Source organism: Lipotes vexillifer, unplaced genomic scaffold, assembly GCF_000442215.2.
Source record: "Lipotes vexillifer unplaced genomic scaffold, Lipotes_vexillifer_v1.1 scaffold1017, whole genome shotgun sequence".
Lineage (NCBI taxonomy): Eukaryota > Metazoa > Chordata > Mammalia > Artiodactyla > Lipotidae > Lipotes > Lipotes vexillifer.
The window spans coordinates 910022-926821 of NW_006772141.1; the positions used below are offsets into that span (position 1 = coordinate 910022).

General features: G+C 42.8%; 1 protein-coding gene across 1 annotated transcript in view; it reads right to left on the minus strand.

The window, feature by feature from the left end:
* SERPINA6 (serpin family A member 6) overlaps nt 1-9478 on the minus strand; it is a 19299-nt gene extending 9821 nt beyond the window's left edge. Inside the window, exons 1-2 of the mRNA XM_007447314.1 lie at nt 9409-9478; nt 2202-2830 (exon numbers count right to left, since the gene is read on the minus strand). Of these exons, the coding sequence (XP_007447376.1) occupies nt 2202-2811 (610 nt within the window). The 5' untranslated portion in view covers nt 2812-2830; nt 9409-9478. The remainder of the gene's footprint in view (nt 1-2201; nt 2831-9408) is intronic.
* Nucleotides 9479-16800: the final 7322 nt, after the last annotated feature.

Genomic DNA, 16800 nt, shown 5'->3' on the forward strand with positions numbered 1-16800 from the left:
AGAGAGTATATATATATATATATATATATATATATATATATATATATATATATATATATATATATCCCATTGTATACCTTAAGCTTACATGATAAGTCATTTATATCTCAATAAAGTGGAGAAAAAAGAAAATGCTGCCTTTGCTGGTCAGTCTCTCACCTTCACTACCATCCAAGAAGGGAGGCCTTTGCCAGGTGGGTTCCCAGACTTGTGCTGGAGAATAGACAGAGAAAGACCAAGAGGCAGGAGGATGGCTCACCAAGATGCTAAGTCTGTCCAGGTAATAAAGATCTGGGGGAGAGAAGGGGTTCAGTTGGCTAATGGAGGGCCCTGAGTGAGAGCTGGGGAGGAGAGAAATGGGCATATGGGATAATCTTTATGTTGTTGAGAGACACATTAAATATTATACTTTTTTTTTTGGCTGTTTTACCTGCACTTCTTTGTATATGACTACTTAATTGCAACTGAACCACTTGGGCCCAGGTTTACACGTTCTAACAAGATGCATATTAAAATTGGGTGTGGGCAAACTGCAGAGGATGCGTATGAGAGACAAAGATTTGCTGGAGAGAATCAGGGGAGGCTTCACGGAGGTGGTGACTTTTGAGCCAAGATTTGAAGGGTGGGTAGAAGTTTTAGGCAGTCAGACAAGTTGAGGGAGGGCTCAGGGGACAGAATGGGCACGGGCCTTGTGTCAGGCAGAATGCCCCCCCCCCGCCCCAAGGATGTCCTAATCCTTGCAACCTGTGTATATGTTATGTTACATGGCAAGAGGAAATTAAGGCTACTAATCAACTGACTTTGAGTTGAGGAGAATTTTCTGGATTATCCAAGTGGGCCCACTGTAATCACAAGCATCCTTAAAAGTAGAAGAGGATGGCAGGAGGGTCAGAGTCAGAAAGGGGACGTGATGGAAGTAGAGGTCAGCGCAATGCGATTACTAGCTCTGAAGAGGGAAGGGGGCCTCAAGCCAAGGAATGCAGGCAGCTTCTACAGGCTGGAAAAGGCAGGGAACAGATCCTCCCCTAGAGCCTCCGGAAGGAACACACCCTGGCATCACCTTGACTTTAACCCAGAGTGGCCCATTGTGGACTTCTGACCTCCAGAATTGTAAGGTAATAAATTGTTGCTGTTTTAAGCCACCAAGTTTGTGGCAATTTGTTACAGCGGCAATAGGGAACTAATACAGACTTCCACGGGGAGAGTCATGCTTAAAGACATGAAAGGAGTTTGGTGTGATTGGATATGGTGTGTGTGTGTGTGTGTCTGCTGTGTATTGAGAACTTGTATAGGGGAAAATGTTGAGACCTGAGTCTGGACAAGGCAGAAGGAGCAGATGATTTCTCAACCTTGGGACTCTAGCCATTTGGAGGCAGATATCACTGTGGGGGGCTGTTCTGTGCATTGTAGGACGTTGAGCATTTTCCTTGGCCTCTACCCACAAGATGCCAGTGGCACACCCCACCCCACCCCCAGTTGTTACAACTCACAATGTCTCTAGACATTGCCAAATGTCCCTGAGGGTGGATGGGGGTGGGAATCACCCTGGGTTGAGGACCACTGCTGTAGACTAAGGACTGTAGATTTCATTCTCGAGGATAACATATCCCCAAATTACCTGCTCGTCAAAACGATTGGGGAAGGGGGCCTTGTTAAAAATACACATTCTAAGACATTCTTGCATCAGTTTTGCTCTAGTAGATCTGGTGTGGGCTCTGGAATCTGTAATTTTAACAAATCCCCGTGGTGATTTTTATGGACAGGCATTTTGGAAAACTTTGCTCTGAACTGGTGAGGTGGGGCTGTGGTTTGGCTGAGAGGGGTCTTGGCTGGAGCTGGCTCGGAAAGTACGTGCAGGAAGGCTTATGGGCCGTCTGGAAGTTCCTGAGGGTGGCGGCTGTGTCTGTCTGGTTCTAGGCTCTATTTCCAGCCTCTGACCGAGTGCCTGACTCACAGCCAGAACTTGGCCAATATTTTTAGACCACTAGGCAGCCAGACTGTTCGTGGTTACGTTTGGGCCTTGAAACAATCTGCAAGGGCTTGGGCAAGTTGCTCTACTGGGTGTCATTTTGATCCTTGGTAAGGATGATATAATTTCACCTTTCTAACAGTATCAAGAGTACACCCTTAATTTTGATGGCTTTTACTATCCTTGGCAATAGTAGATGGGGCCTTGTCAGAATGGGATGGGTGAGGGGTACCTTTAAAGAAGATGTAGTTGACCAGGATGAGCATGGCTGAGCTATCTTGCTCCGAGAACAAGTCCACAATTTTCCCTTGCGTCTTATTTTTGATATACTCGTTGATTTGTCTGCTGGCTCCTGCCCAGTCCTGGAAATCGGCAGTCAAGGCCTCCAACTCATAGTAGTGCTTGGTGTCTGCTGAGAATGACTCCAGAAGTTCCAGGCTGTGGTCCAGGAACATGGCATTGCCCATGGTCAATTCCAAGGTGGTGTTTGACTCCCTAAGGAGGTGGTGGAGATGCCGGAAGCCCTGGTGGATCTCAGCTTCGGACATCTCAGTGAGGTTGAAGCCCAGGCCTTGGAGAAGCTGCTCCCGTGTGTAGCCTCTGGCGCCCAGGGACAGCATAGCCAAGGCTGTGGAGATGCTCACAGGGGAGATGAAGACATTCTTGCCCGGAGCTGAGGTCACTAAGTGCTTATACAGGGTAAAGGCAAAGTCAACGTTGTTTGGAGCCAAGTGCCGGTGAGGGTTCCTCATGCTCATGTCAGTGTCAGGGTCCTTAGCCTGGATGGTCCAGAGCCCACTGGTAGACAGCCAGAGGAGACAGATGTACAGGGTGAACAGCATTGTTCAGGATGGCCAGGCCCTGGAAAATCAGAAATGCTCATTAGATGATGTGGGGCCTCCAAGGCAGTGGGGCATGGTGAGCAGTAGGCAGAAGACCCCATTGAAGACCCCCCTCAAGCTCCAATTTCTTCTTCCACATTGGCTGTGTGACCTGGGGCAAGTCAGGACTCTGGGCTTCAATTTCCTCATCTGAAAGTATGAATTATACCTGCTATGATTTATCAAATACCTACCAAGTTTCCAAAATTTTGCCTCACCAACAATAAAGTATATATGATTATTTTGATTTCAGGTAGGCAGAAGTGGAAGCTCAGAAAGGTTAAATATCCACCCAGTTGATATATTCAAAGTACTGAAAGAAAAAAACTATCCACCAAGAATACTATATCAGGCAAAACCGTCCTTCAAAAGTGAGGGAGAAATTAAGACATTCCCGGATAAACAAAGTTGAGGGAGTTCATTACCACTAGACTTCTCCTACGAGAAATGCTAAAGGCAGTACTTCTGGTTAAAATGAAAGAACACCAGAAAGTGAATAGAATCTGTAAGAAGAAATAAAGATCTCTGCTAAAGGTAAATATATGAACAAGTATCAAAGCTCGTATTATTGTGATTTTGGTTTGTAATTCCACTTTTTATTTTCTATGTGATTTAAAAGACTAATGCATAAAAAGTAATTATTCATATATGTTTTGGGACCCACAATGAATAAAGATGTAATTTGTGACTTAACTGAAAGGATGTGGGAATGGAGCTATATAGGAGTGATTTTTGTATGCTACTGAAGTTTATCTGGCATAAATTCAAATGAGAGTGTTATAACTTTAGGATGTTAAATGTAATTTCCATGATAACCAGAAAGAAAATAGTTATAGAGTATGCACGAAAGGAGGTGAGAAGGGAATTAAAATGTTTCACTACAAAAAATCAACTAAACACAAAAGAAGACAGTAATGCAGGAAATAAAGGACAAAAAAACTATAAGACATACAGAAAACAAATAGGAAAATGATAGAGTAGTCCCTCCATATGAGTAATTACTTTAATGTAATTCCCCAATCAAAAGACAGAGATTGACAGAATGGGTTAAAAAAAGAAACAACTATATGCACACTACAGAAGACTCATTTTAGATCCAAAGGCACAGATATGACAGTGAAAGGATGGAAAAAGATATTCCATGTAAAGAGACACCAAAGGAGAGTGCAGCTAGCAGAAGAAAGAAAACAATAAAGATTAAAGCCCAGACAAATAAATAGAAAATAGAAAAAGGAGAGAAAAATCAATGAAACCAAAATATAATATATCTAATCAATATAGTATTATATAGTAAGGTAACATAATATAATAATATAACATGATATAATTATAACATAATATAATATAATATAATGTCATCTTCAAAGAGATTAACAAAATTGACAAGCCTTTAGCTAGACTGAGTAAGAAAAAGAGAGAGAAGTCTCAAATAACTAAAATCAGAAATGAAAGTAGGGGCATTACTACCTACTCTACAGAAATTTAAAAAATTTCTGAGAATACTATGAAAAAATTGAAAATGACACACCAACAAATTGGATAACCTAGATGAAATGGAAAATTTATAGAAACACAAAACATACCAAAATTAAACCTCAAAGAAATAGAATATCTGAATAGACCTATAAGTAGTAAGGAAATTGAATCAGTAATTGAAAACCTCCCAAAAAAGAAAAGTCCAGGGTCACATGGCTTCAGTTTTGAATTCTACCAAACATTTAAAGAAGAATTCACACAAATTCTCCTCAAACTCCTTCAAAAAAATTAAAGAGGAGGGAACACTTCCTAACTCATTCTTTGCCCTGATACCAAAGCCAAAGACACCATAAGAAAAGAAAACTACAGACAAATATTGCTTATGAACATCGATGCAAAAATCCTCAACCAAGTGCTAGAAAATAGAATTCAGCAGTGTACTAAGAGGATTTTACACTATGACCAAGTGGGATTTATTCCTGGAATGCAAGGATGGTTCTACATACAGAAATTGATTGATGTAAATACCACATTAAAAGAATGAAGGAAAATAATCATATGATCATCTCAATTGATGCAGTAAAAGCATTTGACAAAATTCAACATCCCCTTTCATGTTAAAAACACTCAACAAACTGGGAGTAGAAGGAAACTACTTCAGCATAATAAAAGCCACATATGAAAAGCCCACAGCTAACATCCTACTCAATGGTGAAAGACTGAAAGCTTTTCATCTCATATTCAGAACAAGACAGGATGCCTGCTTTTGCCTTTTCTAATTAACACAGTACTGGAAATTCTAGCCAGAGAAATTAGGCAAGCCAAAGAAATAAAATGCATCCAAATTGGGAAGGAAGAAGTAAAATTATCTCTGTTCACAGGCAACACGATCTTATACATAGAAAACCCTAAAGACAACAAAAAACTTATGAGAACCAATAAATTCAACAAATAAGTGGGATACAAAATCAACACACAAAAATCAATCCTTTTCCCATATACTAACACTGTGCGATCTGAAAAAGAAATTAAGGAAACAATTCCATTTATAATAAAATTAAAAAGAATAAAATACCTAGGAGTTGAGTTAACCAAGGAGGTTAAAGGCCTGTACACTGGGAACTGCAAAACGTTGCTGAAAGAAATTAAAGAAGATGTAAGTATACAGAAAGACATCCTGTGTTCATGGATTGGAGGACGTAATATGTAAGATGTCAAAACTACCCAAAGAAATCTATAGGTTCAATGCAATTCTTATCAAAATCCCATGATGTATTTTGCAGAAATAGAAAAATCCATCCTGTAAACTTGGAGAGCATTATGCTAAGTGAAATAAGTCAGAGAAAGACAAATACCGTATGATACCACTTATATGTGGAATCTAAAAAATATAACAAATTAGTGAATATAATAAAAAAGCTGACTCACAGAGAACAAACTAGTGATTACCAGTGGGAAGGGGAAAGAGGAAATATAGGGGTGGGGGAGTGGGAGGTACACACTCTCTGACTTCAGACTATACTACAAAGCTGCAGTCATCAAAACAGTATGGTACTGGCACAAAAATAGAAAAAAAAAAAGATAAGTGGAACAGGATAGAAAGCCCAGAGGTAAACCCATGCACCTATGGTCAACTAATCTATGACAAAGAAGGCAAGAATATACAATGGAGAAAAGACAGTCTCTTCAATAAGTGGTGCTGGGGAAACTGGACAGCTACATGTAAAAGAATGAAATTAGAACACTCTCTAAAACCATACAAAAATAAACTCAAAATGGATTAAAGACCTAAATGTAAGGCTGGATACTATAAAACTCTTAGAGGAAAACATGGGCAGAACCCTCTCTGACATAAGTTGCAGCAAGATCTTCTGTGATCCACCTCCTAGACTATGAAAATGAAAACAAAAATAAACAAGTAGGACCTAATTAAACTTAAAACCTTTTGCATAGCACAGGAAATCATCAACAAAACGAAAAGAAAACCCACAGAATGGGAGAAAATAAGTTCCAATCATGACTTGGTCTTTCTGGTGACACCCCCCCATCCTGAAGTCACCCAGGAGCTCACCCAGAGTTGCCTCATTAGAGCAAAGGACACTGCAGTCACCCAGGAAATTCCAAGGGATTTTGGAGCTCTGCCTCAGGAAGCAGGGTCAAAGACCAACTATTAGAAAAAAAGATGCTTCTAATGTTCTTATCACTTAGGAAATGACAAGGGTTTTAGGAGCTCTGCACCAGGAACCAGGGGCAGAGATCAGTATGTATTTTTTTCTATATTTCACAGTGGTATATGCCTGCAGTTGAATACTATTCAGTCTTCAAAAAATGAAATTCTGATACATGCTACAGCATGGATGAATGAACATTGAAGACATTATGCTAAGTGAAATAAGCCAGTCACAAAAGACAAATATTGTGTGATTCCACTCACATGAGAGCCCTAGAGCAGTCAAATTCATAGAAACAAAGTAGAATAGTGGTTAACAGAGGCTGGGGGGAGGGGGAAATGGGGAGTTAGGGTTTAATGGGTAGAGTTTCAGTTTGGGATGATGAAAAAGTCCTGGAGATGAATAGAGGTGATGGTTTCACAACAATGTGAATGTACTTAATGCCAGAGAACTGTACACTTAAACCTAGTTGAAATGCTCAATCTTTGTATATCTTACCACAATACAAAATTAATTATAAGCCATGAAAAGTGTTTGATAAGAGCAATTCAAAAAATGCAGCCAGGCTCAGAATCAGTAAGTGGACACTCTGTCTGCAAGGCCAGTGGTCCCAAGCTCTGAGCTTTATGGAACCCACTGTATCCCCATAAAGAAAGGATACTTATAGGAGAACCTGGTTCCCCTGCACCACCCCACCTACCAGACTAGCCATGCTGGGAGGGGGCTGGGAACCCGCAGTAAAACCAGTCCCGGGAGAATGCGTGCACGTTGCGTGTGGGAAGCCCTGGTCTGCTCTGGAGCACACCCGAGGCCTTTTCCCTGGCCTGTTCCAAACCCAGAACCTCATGAGAGCGGGGTGCAAACACACCCCTGACCTCCCTCAGCCCTCCTCCAACCCTCCCCACCTGTCTCCCTCCACGTGGTAGAAAAACAAGCAAATTCCTTGCTTCTTGGCTTTGATAACAGCCCTGACGCCCTGCCCCCTCCCTCCCCAGCCGCCTGGCTTTACAGACAGTTCTCCTTTTTCCTGGGCCTTGTGGCAGAGCAAGTCGAATGAGGATCTCAGCATTGCTATTTATGGCCTAGGTGACATGGGTGCACTGTTTAAAACTCTTCCCGTTTCCTTGGCATAAAACAGAGTTGATGATAATACCCGCCCCAGGCCTGGCCCATTTACCTCCTAAATTTCTGGGGTTTGTCTTCGCTTCTTCAGTCTCAGGACACAGCCCAAGTTCGGGGCTTGGCATCACTCCCGTCGCCCCCTCCCCGCCCCCACCTGTTCTCCTTTCCTCCTGCTCACCTCCTGCCAGCCTTTCTTTCCTCTGCAACTAGGGCATCTTTCCAAAATCAAGCGGATGGGCCATTCTCCGGCAGAAAATCTTTCAGTGACTCCCATTGCCTGCGGGCAGAGCTGATCCTCACTGACGTGGCCCAGGGAGTCCTCATGCCCCGTCCCTGGTGACAGCACCACCCCCAGCCTCAAATCTGGCTTCTTGAAGTCTCAGTCACAGCAACATTGGGTGTCTTGGGGTGTCCTCCCAGCACGTATCAGACTTTCATCCCTCTGCCTGGGTCAGGCCAGGGAGGTCATTCCATTCCCCAATGTTTGCAGAGCCCGGCTCTGGCCTGAGAGCTGGGGACAAAGATGGGCCTGTTCCAGTCCTGCCCCATGTGGCTCCACTCTGTCGGCCCGTCCCCTCCTTGTCATGCCTGGCTCACTGCCTCTTGTCCTTTGGCATGCAGGTCCTGGGTCACCTCCTCCAGGAAGCCCTCCTGTGTGCTTCTCTCTGTCACTGCCCCCATCAGACTGTAGTGAAATCTTTGCTTCAGCCCTAGCCACCTCCACACCTCCACCTCTTCGGTCCCTTCTTGGGCAAGGACCCCACGCAGTTCACAGCCTGGAACAAGATGGGCTTGCCCCCAGTAGAAGTTCTTTTCCCTTCCCTTCTCTACCTGCTGTCTCTGAGATTTTGTGCCTCATCCCCTCCTGTGCTAATCCTCCAAGATGGGGATTAAATCTCTACCCACCTCAAAAGACTTTTGTGAATATCAGTCACAGCTGTTATCAGTGCTTTCTTTAGTGACCTCACTTCATGGGTCATCCTGGGCCCATTGTACAGATGAAAAAACTGAGGCCCAGGGAGTAAAAGCTGAAATTCCAAGCCCTGCCATCTGACTTTGGAGCCTGTGCCATGCTGTTCTGCCTTTCTCTAGAGTGAAACAGCTCTCTGAAAAGTACCCAGCAACATAAAAATGCAGAGTATCAATATTATCCATGAATTTCACTTCATGTGTGTCGTCCTTGTCCCTCATTTTTGAAGTCACACATGCAGTAAACACCCACTGTGTTCTGTTTTTCCAAATGCCCCCCATAAGCCAGGTGTAGTCCCAGGTACAGTCCTAGACCCTGTGCATTTAAACCTCATACCATGTGGTGTAATGCTGGTAGTTCCGTTCTATCTGCAGGATCCTTGCCCCAGGTCACTGAGGGAGGAGGTGTGTGTGATTCTGTAGGATGCACAGTCTGTGCTGTGTCAGCCGGACAATGCTCTCTCCTGCCTGTGTCCCCGGCAGAGGTGTTGTGTTGTGCTGATCCATCCCAGCTCTCAGACTCCATCTCTGAGGCTGTTATGGCTGTTTGGCTGGCCTCAGGAGCATCATGCGATGGCTGGGAATGGCTCTTAGTTCAATGTCAGTCCCTGCAAGGCAGGAGCCCAGGAGAAATAAAAACCACTGTGGGTAACCCACAGACTCTGAAAAGCCCTCCCCAGCGTTGCCTCTTATCACTGCTGGTTGCCCTAATGCTCAGTGCCCCATTAAAAAAAAATTAAATGAGCAAGACACAGTCGTGGCTTCGTTCTGGAGGCTGGGCAGGAGCGGGGGTGCTGGAGAGTCCTTAGCTGTTACTCACGGTCTGCAGTGGGCTCAGGCTGCAAATGCTGGCTTGGTCCTGCTGTCCTGGATCCTGTCATGTGTACAGTAAGCCGGCGGGGCTGCTGCTGCTAAATCTTGTTTGCCAGCTTTCCTGCTGGTTAATGGTTAGAGGGGGGCCAGTGGCCTTCACCATTTGGTGGTCCCCTCCCCCCAGTCATGAACCAATGGGAGCCTTTTCCAGGAAATTTGAGTAAACACAGCAATACCGCGAATTAACTTTCTTCGGCATACAGTTCCCTGAGGTTTTATTTTTTGATATCAAAATGTGGCTGGAGTTGCGTCAGTGTTTGTGTTTGCCCAGGGCCAGCTGGCACAGGAGCCACAGGTGCCCTTAATTAGCACGATGGTGCTGACAGCTGTGAAGAACCAGGTGCTGAGCTTGGGCTGGGAATGAGACCAGCAAGGTCCTGCCTTCAAGGGGGGCAATGGTCGGTGGGAAAGACAGACATGGAATAAAAGCAGCCCAGTGATTCCCATGGATTATCTCATTTAGTCTTCACAACGACTCTATGAAATGGATACTATTATTATTATCACTCTTCTCTAGATGGGGAAACTGAGGCACATGACGCTTAAGTGAGCTGCTCTTGAGATTCGAATCCAAGACCATTTAACTCTGAAATCTAGCACCTTCACTTCCCTCTTCCCCACATTTTTATTCATCAGTTCTCTTTTGATTGCAGGTGACAGACGAAGTTCAAACAGCTTTAAAGCAAAAAAGAACATTTATTGGATCTCCTGAACGAGAGTTCTGAAGTGTGGAGGGGGCCTCTTCAGGCCTGGCTGGATCCAGAGGTCCCAAGATGGTCATCAAATCTCTGTCTCTTAAAAAAAAAAATTCTTCCTTAGTTCTGCTTTCCTGCTTTAGTCTGTCTGTGGTGCAAAAGGCGGCCACTGCAGCTACAGGTTATTTGGGTCTAACTGGTTATTTGATATCAGAAGGAGAGAGACTCACTTTTTTTCAGTGTTCATATCAGCACCCCCCAAAGGACATGATTGCCCATCCTTGGACTGATACAGTGTGCAGAAGAATAGGGCATTGTGAATGGCCAGCTAGGGTCCCGTGCCCTCTGCTGGGTTGATGGTGCTATTACTACCTTGCAGGTATGAAGGGAGATGTTCCCATGAGGCCCACAACTGTGTCAAGAGTTTTGGGGGCGCTTCAGTTTTATTAACAGTTATTGGTCTTTTCAAGTTTTTTATTCCTTAAGCCAATTATAGAATTTATAACTAGGAATTTACTATTTTTCAAATCTCTGTCATATCAGTAATTATTTTTTATTTTTGTTGGTTCTATTTTATTTATTTATTTCCTCTCTCTTTTTTTTTCCTCGATGAGTCCTGTTAGTCTATCTAGATAATTAATCTTTTTAGAGGACCAGATTTAGTTTTGTTAATCCTTATTGGTTTTTTAAAATCTATTTTTCATTGATTTCTGCTTTTATTTTATTTTTTTACCATCCTTTCACATTCTCTGAATTTTCCTCTGTTTGCTCTTTTTCTATTTTCTTGAGTTAAATGCTTAGCTTTCTTACTTTTTAACATTTCTGCTATCCATATAAATATATTTAAAGTTTTCATCTAAAAACTGACTTAACTATGTCCCACAAATATTCTCATTGTTATTTTTTTCTAAATATTTCTTAATTTCACTTATGGTTTCACTTTTAACCCAGGGATAGTTTAATAATATGTCATTTTGTGTATTTAGAATTTTAGGCTACTCTTCTGTTATTAACTTTTATTTATATTTCATTATGAAAAAAAATATCATGTATATGATATTGAAGATTTGGAATTTATTGAGGTTTTTTTGCAATCACATATGGTCTCTTTTTGTAAATATTCCATATTTTCTTATGAAATATTGGGCGTTACCTGTTTGATATGCATATATGTGTATATGCATAATGCTTAAACTTATTATTTTATTCAACTCTTTCATATCTATGTGGATTCCTTATTTACTTGAGCTTTCAGGTTCTCAATAGGGAATGTTAAAATCTCCAATCACAATCACAATTGTTCATTTATTTATCTGTCAGTTGTTGGTTGATATACTTTGCAATGGTCACACTTGTGACAGAGTGACTCCTGTAACTCTTTGTTCTGGCAATATTTGCCCGTTGAGTTTATCTTGCTTTTTGTCCTTAGGGCACACCACACAATTCCTAAAGGTCTTCAGCAAGAAGCTCCTCACAGGGTTTGGGGTGGTCCCTGAAAGACCAGCAAATCATCACCCATGACTTAATGCAGTGCCGAGGTCCTTAACTGGAGGAAACGTGCTATGAGGGACATTACTGGGACAATCGACAAAACTGGAATATGGATGGTACGTTAGAGAAAAATATTGTACCAGTGCTAGATTTCCTGAAGTAAATAGCTTTACTAAGAAAATAATATCCCAAATTCCTAGGAAACGTGCATGGAAGTATTTAAGGGTAAATGGTCATGATGTATGAAATTTACTCTCAAATGATTCTTTTAAAAAAAATGTACACACACACACACATACATACATGCGTATACACACATGGGGTTGCTGTGAAGACTGGACTGTACCGTGAGCCTAGCACAGCAGAGGGCACGTGGCAAGGCCTCATTCAAAAGAAGTGTTGCTAGGATTGTTATTTTATCTCCCCCCCGGTCCCCATGGAGTGTGGGATTCTGGTTAGATAGTGCCTGACTAGAAGTCCTTTTCTTTAACCATCAACCTCTTAGCCCCTTAAAATAGAAAAATAATTTTTAAAAATAGAAGAACATTTTTCAGAAGCACTGTTGAGTCAGACGTCCATGTGTTCCCAGTTCCCTGCTGGTCTGTGCCCACCAGGCCCTAGCTAGTGGCCTCCAGGTGAGTGGGACCTGCTCCCTGCTTACCAGGAGGCCCACTTCCGTTGTTCCCTCTGGGTTAGTCACTGCTGCATCTGGGTCTCATTTGGGAAGGATGTATCTTTCAGGGTTCACCCCAAATCCAGAGAGAAGCTTCTGGCTGAAGCCCTCTTCGAACGAGCACCTCCTCCTCTGAAATTACCCCATTACAGGCGTGTTGCTCTTGGTTTCTCTTTCCCAATTCTGCCAGCCACAGAAGTGGTGACTTGGGAGGCTTGCTCAGGGCCTCCTAACTTTTCCAGCTGTGTGGATAAGTGCTATTTGGAATCCTGCCTCCTGCCTGGCGTGGGACAGGTCACATCAAGCCAGAGACCTGCAGTGATGGGACTTGCCAGGGAGGAGCCTTGGATGGCCTTTGCTGAGCCTTGCCCGGCTGCTTACCTGAGGGATCATGAATTGTGTTGGCAAAAAAGGATGCCAACCTGTACTTGTGGCCAGCATGGAGGTGGCGTGGGTAGGTTGGGTTGAATCTTGGGGTTCAGAGGCTGGACTTGAGGGGATCCTCGCTGGTCCTAGGGCCTGTCTCTGTTGTAGATCAAGGGAACTGCCTGTAGTTCCTGCAGCCCTGCAGGCCCTCATCACTGGGACCACCTGTCCCACCCGTAGGCTTAGCCTTCAGACAATTCCTGGACCAAGCAGGACTCTAACCCCCCCTGGGCCGTCCTCCTCCTGGACAGGCAGGAACACAGCGCAGAGGCACCATTACTTTGCTGATAAGGTTCTGCATTGGCTGGCTCACCCCTTTTATCTCCCTTCTCACTTCCCTGCCACTTCCTGCCCTGCTCTGGTATCACAGCCCTATGTAAAGCACTGGGCATGGGGTCTGGCTCCTGGTGAGGGTAGTAGCTGGTATTTATTGTGCCGTCGCTGGGTACCAACTCTGGTGTACATGGATATTTACCGATTTGATTCTCACAGGAACCCTACCAGGCAGGTATTATTATCATCTCGGATAGGATAGCAGTCAAGAGCATGGACTCTGCGTTTGATTTTAGACCTTAGGAGTGTGATACCAGGCAAATTACTGAGCTCACTATGCCTCAGCTGAGAAATGGAGATTCTAGTTATCTAGAATCTCTCTAGGTTGTTGTGAAGATTGCATATGGCGAAAGAGCGTAGAACAGGGCCTGCTATATTCTAAGTGCTATATGAATGCTAATGATTACACGCATACCTTGTTTTATCGCACTTTGCTTTATTGCACTTCGCAGGTATTGTGTTTTTTACAAATTGAAGTTTTGTGCGTACTGGAAGTCTTATCAGCGCCATTTTCCCAACAGCATTTGCTGACTTCATGTCTCTGTGTCACATTTTGGTAATTCTTGCAATATTTCAAATTTTTCTTTATTATTATATTTGTTATGGTGATTTGTGATCAGTGATCTTTGATGTTACAATTGCAAAAAGACTTTGATTTGCTGAAGGCTCAGATGATGGTTAGTATTTTTTAGCAATAAAATATTTTTAAAATTAAGGTATGTACATTGTTCTTTTAGATGTAATGCTATTGCACACTTAATAGACTACAGGATAGTGTAAACATAGATTTTATATGCCCTGGGAAACCAAAAAAATTTGTGTGACTGGCTTTATTGCAATATTTGCCTTATTGCAGTGGTCCAGAACCAAACCCGCAGTATCTCCGATGTATGCCTTGTATTGCTATTCTCATTTGGCAGACTGGGAAACTGTGGCAGAGGTAGGTTAGAATGTTACTGAGTCCAAGCTCATACTGCTTGCCATACCACAGGCCAATGAATGGACAGACAAGATGCTGGGGCAAGGAACAGAGACTTTATTTGGAAAGCCAGCTGACTGAGAAGATGGTCCCAAAGAACCGTCTTCCTAGAGTCAATTCAGGCTTCTTTCTTACTAAAAAGGGAGGGTGTGACTTGTTACTGCCAACTTCTTGGTCCTGGTTGGACTCCCTGAGGGGATGTGATAATCCTTTGTTTTTGCGCGGTCCATGTAGGTCTAGTCATCATGTTCCTGCAAACCTCCAACAAGACAAATGTTATTTTCTGTAAAAGTGTTACACCTTTAAAGGTCAAGCCTGGGAGGCAGAGCCTTGAGCGTGGGCTATCATGTACATTTCAGGCTATAAGCAACATTCTTTTACAAAAGGTGCAAAGCCAGCATGACTAAGCACAGGCAACAGAGCACAAAGTTTACAGCTAAAGGAATACATCCAGTACGGAGTCAGGTTTGTTCGCTGTTGCAAGAAGACTTACCTAAAGTTACACTACTAAGGAGAGGAATCAGAATGGCAACCCACATACCTTAGCTAAAACCCTTGTCAGAGTTCCACTGCCGCCGTCTTCCCTCATTCCTTCCTTGCCTCATCCCACATCAAAGCAAAAGTTATGGGCCCTCTTGTCTTAACACTGAGCAATTCCACAGGGCAGTTCTGGGTCCCAGGGGGCCAATGGGGGTGACGGTGATACGGATGCCCCTGTTGGTCCAGGTGTGGCCTACGGATTCACAAGTGGGTGGTAGCCTGAAAAAGTTTGAGAAACATGGGGTAGGACAGGCATGTTGTGAAGGTACCCTCAGGAGAAGCTTGCAGGGGCCGGGGCTGAGTCCCAGCTCTGCCTCTTGCTCTGTCACCAACTTGTCCTGTGACCTTGGACAAGTCCCTGGATTTCTCTGAGGCTCAGCTTCTTAACTTCCTGCCTTCCCTGAGGGCAGAGGAGGCAGGAGATTAGAAACAAAGCACTGCGAGAGAAACTGTCACAGGCTTTGCTTCTGTCAGACCTGTCTCCAGTATCTCTCCAGCTGATTGCTGACTGTGTGATTTAGGCAAGTCCCCTACTCTCTGCAAACCTGTTTTCTGGTTCATTAAGTGAGGTGAAAGGATCGTGCACACCTAGGAACATTATTGTGGTGATGAGTGGTGGTCAGTAGTCGGTGAGTTTCTTCTGTCAATGAAAAATTAATTAATAGTCAATCCAAGAAAGAAATTGAAAAATTTTTTTGAGCCAACCTGAGGATTATAAGTCGGGAGACAGTCTTTCAGAAATCTCTGAGGACTGTTCCACCTCAGAGGTCAAGGCACAGTTCTATAAGTTGTTTTTTTTTTTAACAGGAGCATAATTGCTTTACAATGTTGTGTTAGTTTATGCTGTAGAACAAAGTGAATCAGCTATACGTATACATATATCCCCTCCCTCTTGAGCCTCCCTCACAGCCCCCAACCCTTCTTGGTCATCACAGAGCACCAGCTGAGCTCCCTGTGCTATACAGCAGGGTTATACATCAAAGTAACATACTGACAGCTTACATAGTCCAAGGCAAGTAGTGCGTCATCATGACTCCTTACAGGATTGAGAAAGGAATGTTATCTCCTAAGGAGTTACCTTGCTGGTGCCTAGAGGAAACTGCTTTCTGTTTTGTTTTTGCGAGTAGGCAATCCTGTATCTTCTAAGGGGACCCAGTTAATGTGTAATGCAGATGCACAATGCACACTAAAGGGAAGGGGGGTAGTGGCTCAAATGGGGAGAGAGAAAATTTTATGTTTAAAAGTTTTCATGTCCTGCCTTAACATAATTTTATTTCATCACCTTTTTACTACCGCTCTTGCCAGGTTTGCGTGTCAGTGTCATGCTGGCCTCATTTAACAAGTTGAGGAGTATAGTCGGTTATTCTAAAATATGGAAAAGTGCATAAGCCTGACATTCTTTTTTTCCTTAAATGTTCGGCAGTATGTGCCAGAGAAATCATTTGGGCTTGGAGTTATCTTTGGGAGAAATTTTTTATTTATGGATTTAATTTCTCTCATAGAGAACTATTCAGATTTTCTATTTCTTCAAGCAGTATTTTTTTAAGAAGAAAATTTGCCCATTTAATCTAGCTTTTAAAATTTATGTATATAAAGTTTTCATAACATTCTTTTATTACCATTTAGCATGTTCCAGATCCATAGTAATGGCCCATTTTTCATTTCTTTTTCTTTTTTTTTAATTGAAGCATAGTTGATTTACAATATATTAGTTTCAGGTGTACAACATAGTGATTCAAACTTTTTATAGATTATACTCCATTTAAGATTACTAGAAAACATTGGCCATATTCCCTGTGCTGTACAATATATCCTTGTAGCTTATTGATTTTATACATAATAGTTTGTACCTCTTAATCCCCTACCCCTATCTTGCCACTCTCCCCCCTTCCCTCTTGCCACTGGTAACCACTAGTTTGATTTCTATATCTGTGAGTCTGTTTCTGTTTTCTTGTATTTATTTATTTATTTTTTTAGTGATGGCGTACGGTATTTGTCTTTCTCTGTCTGACTTATTTCACTAAGCATAATACCTTCCAAGTCCATCCACGTTGCTGCAAATGGCAGAATTCCATTCTTTTTTATTGCTGAGTAATATTTATATATATATTTATCTCTCTGTCTCTCTCTGTCTCTCTGTCTCTCTGTCTGTCTCTCTGTCTCTCTGTCTCTCTCTCTCTCTCTCTCTCTATATATATATAT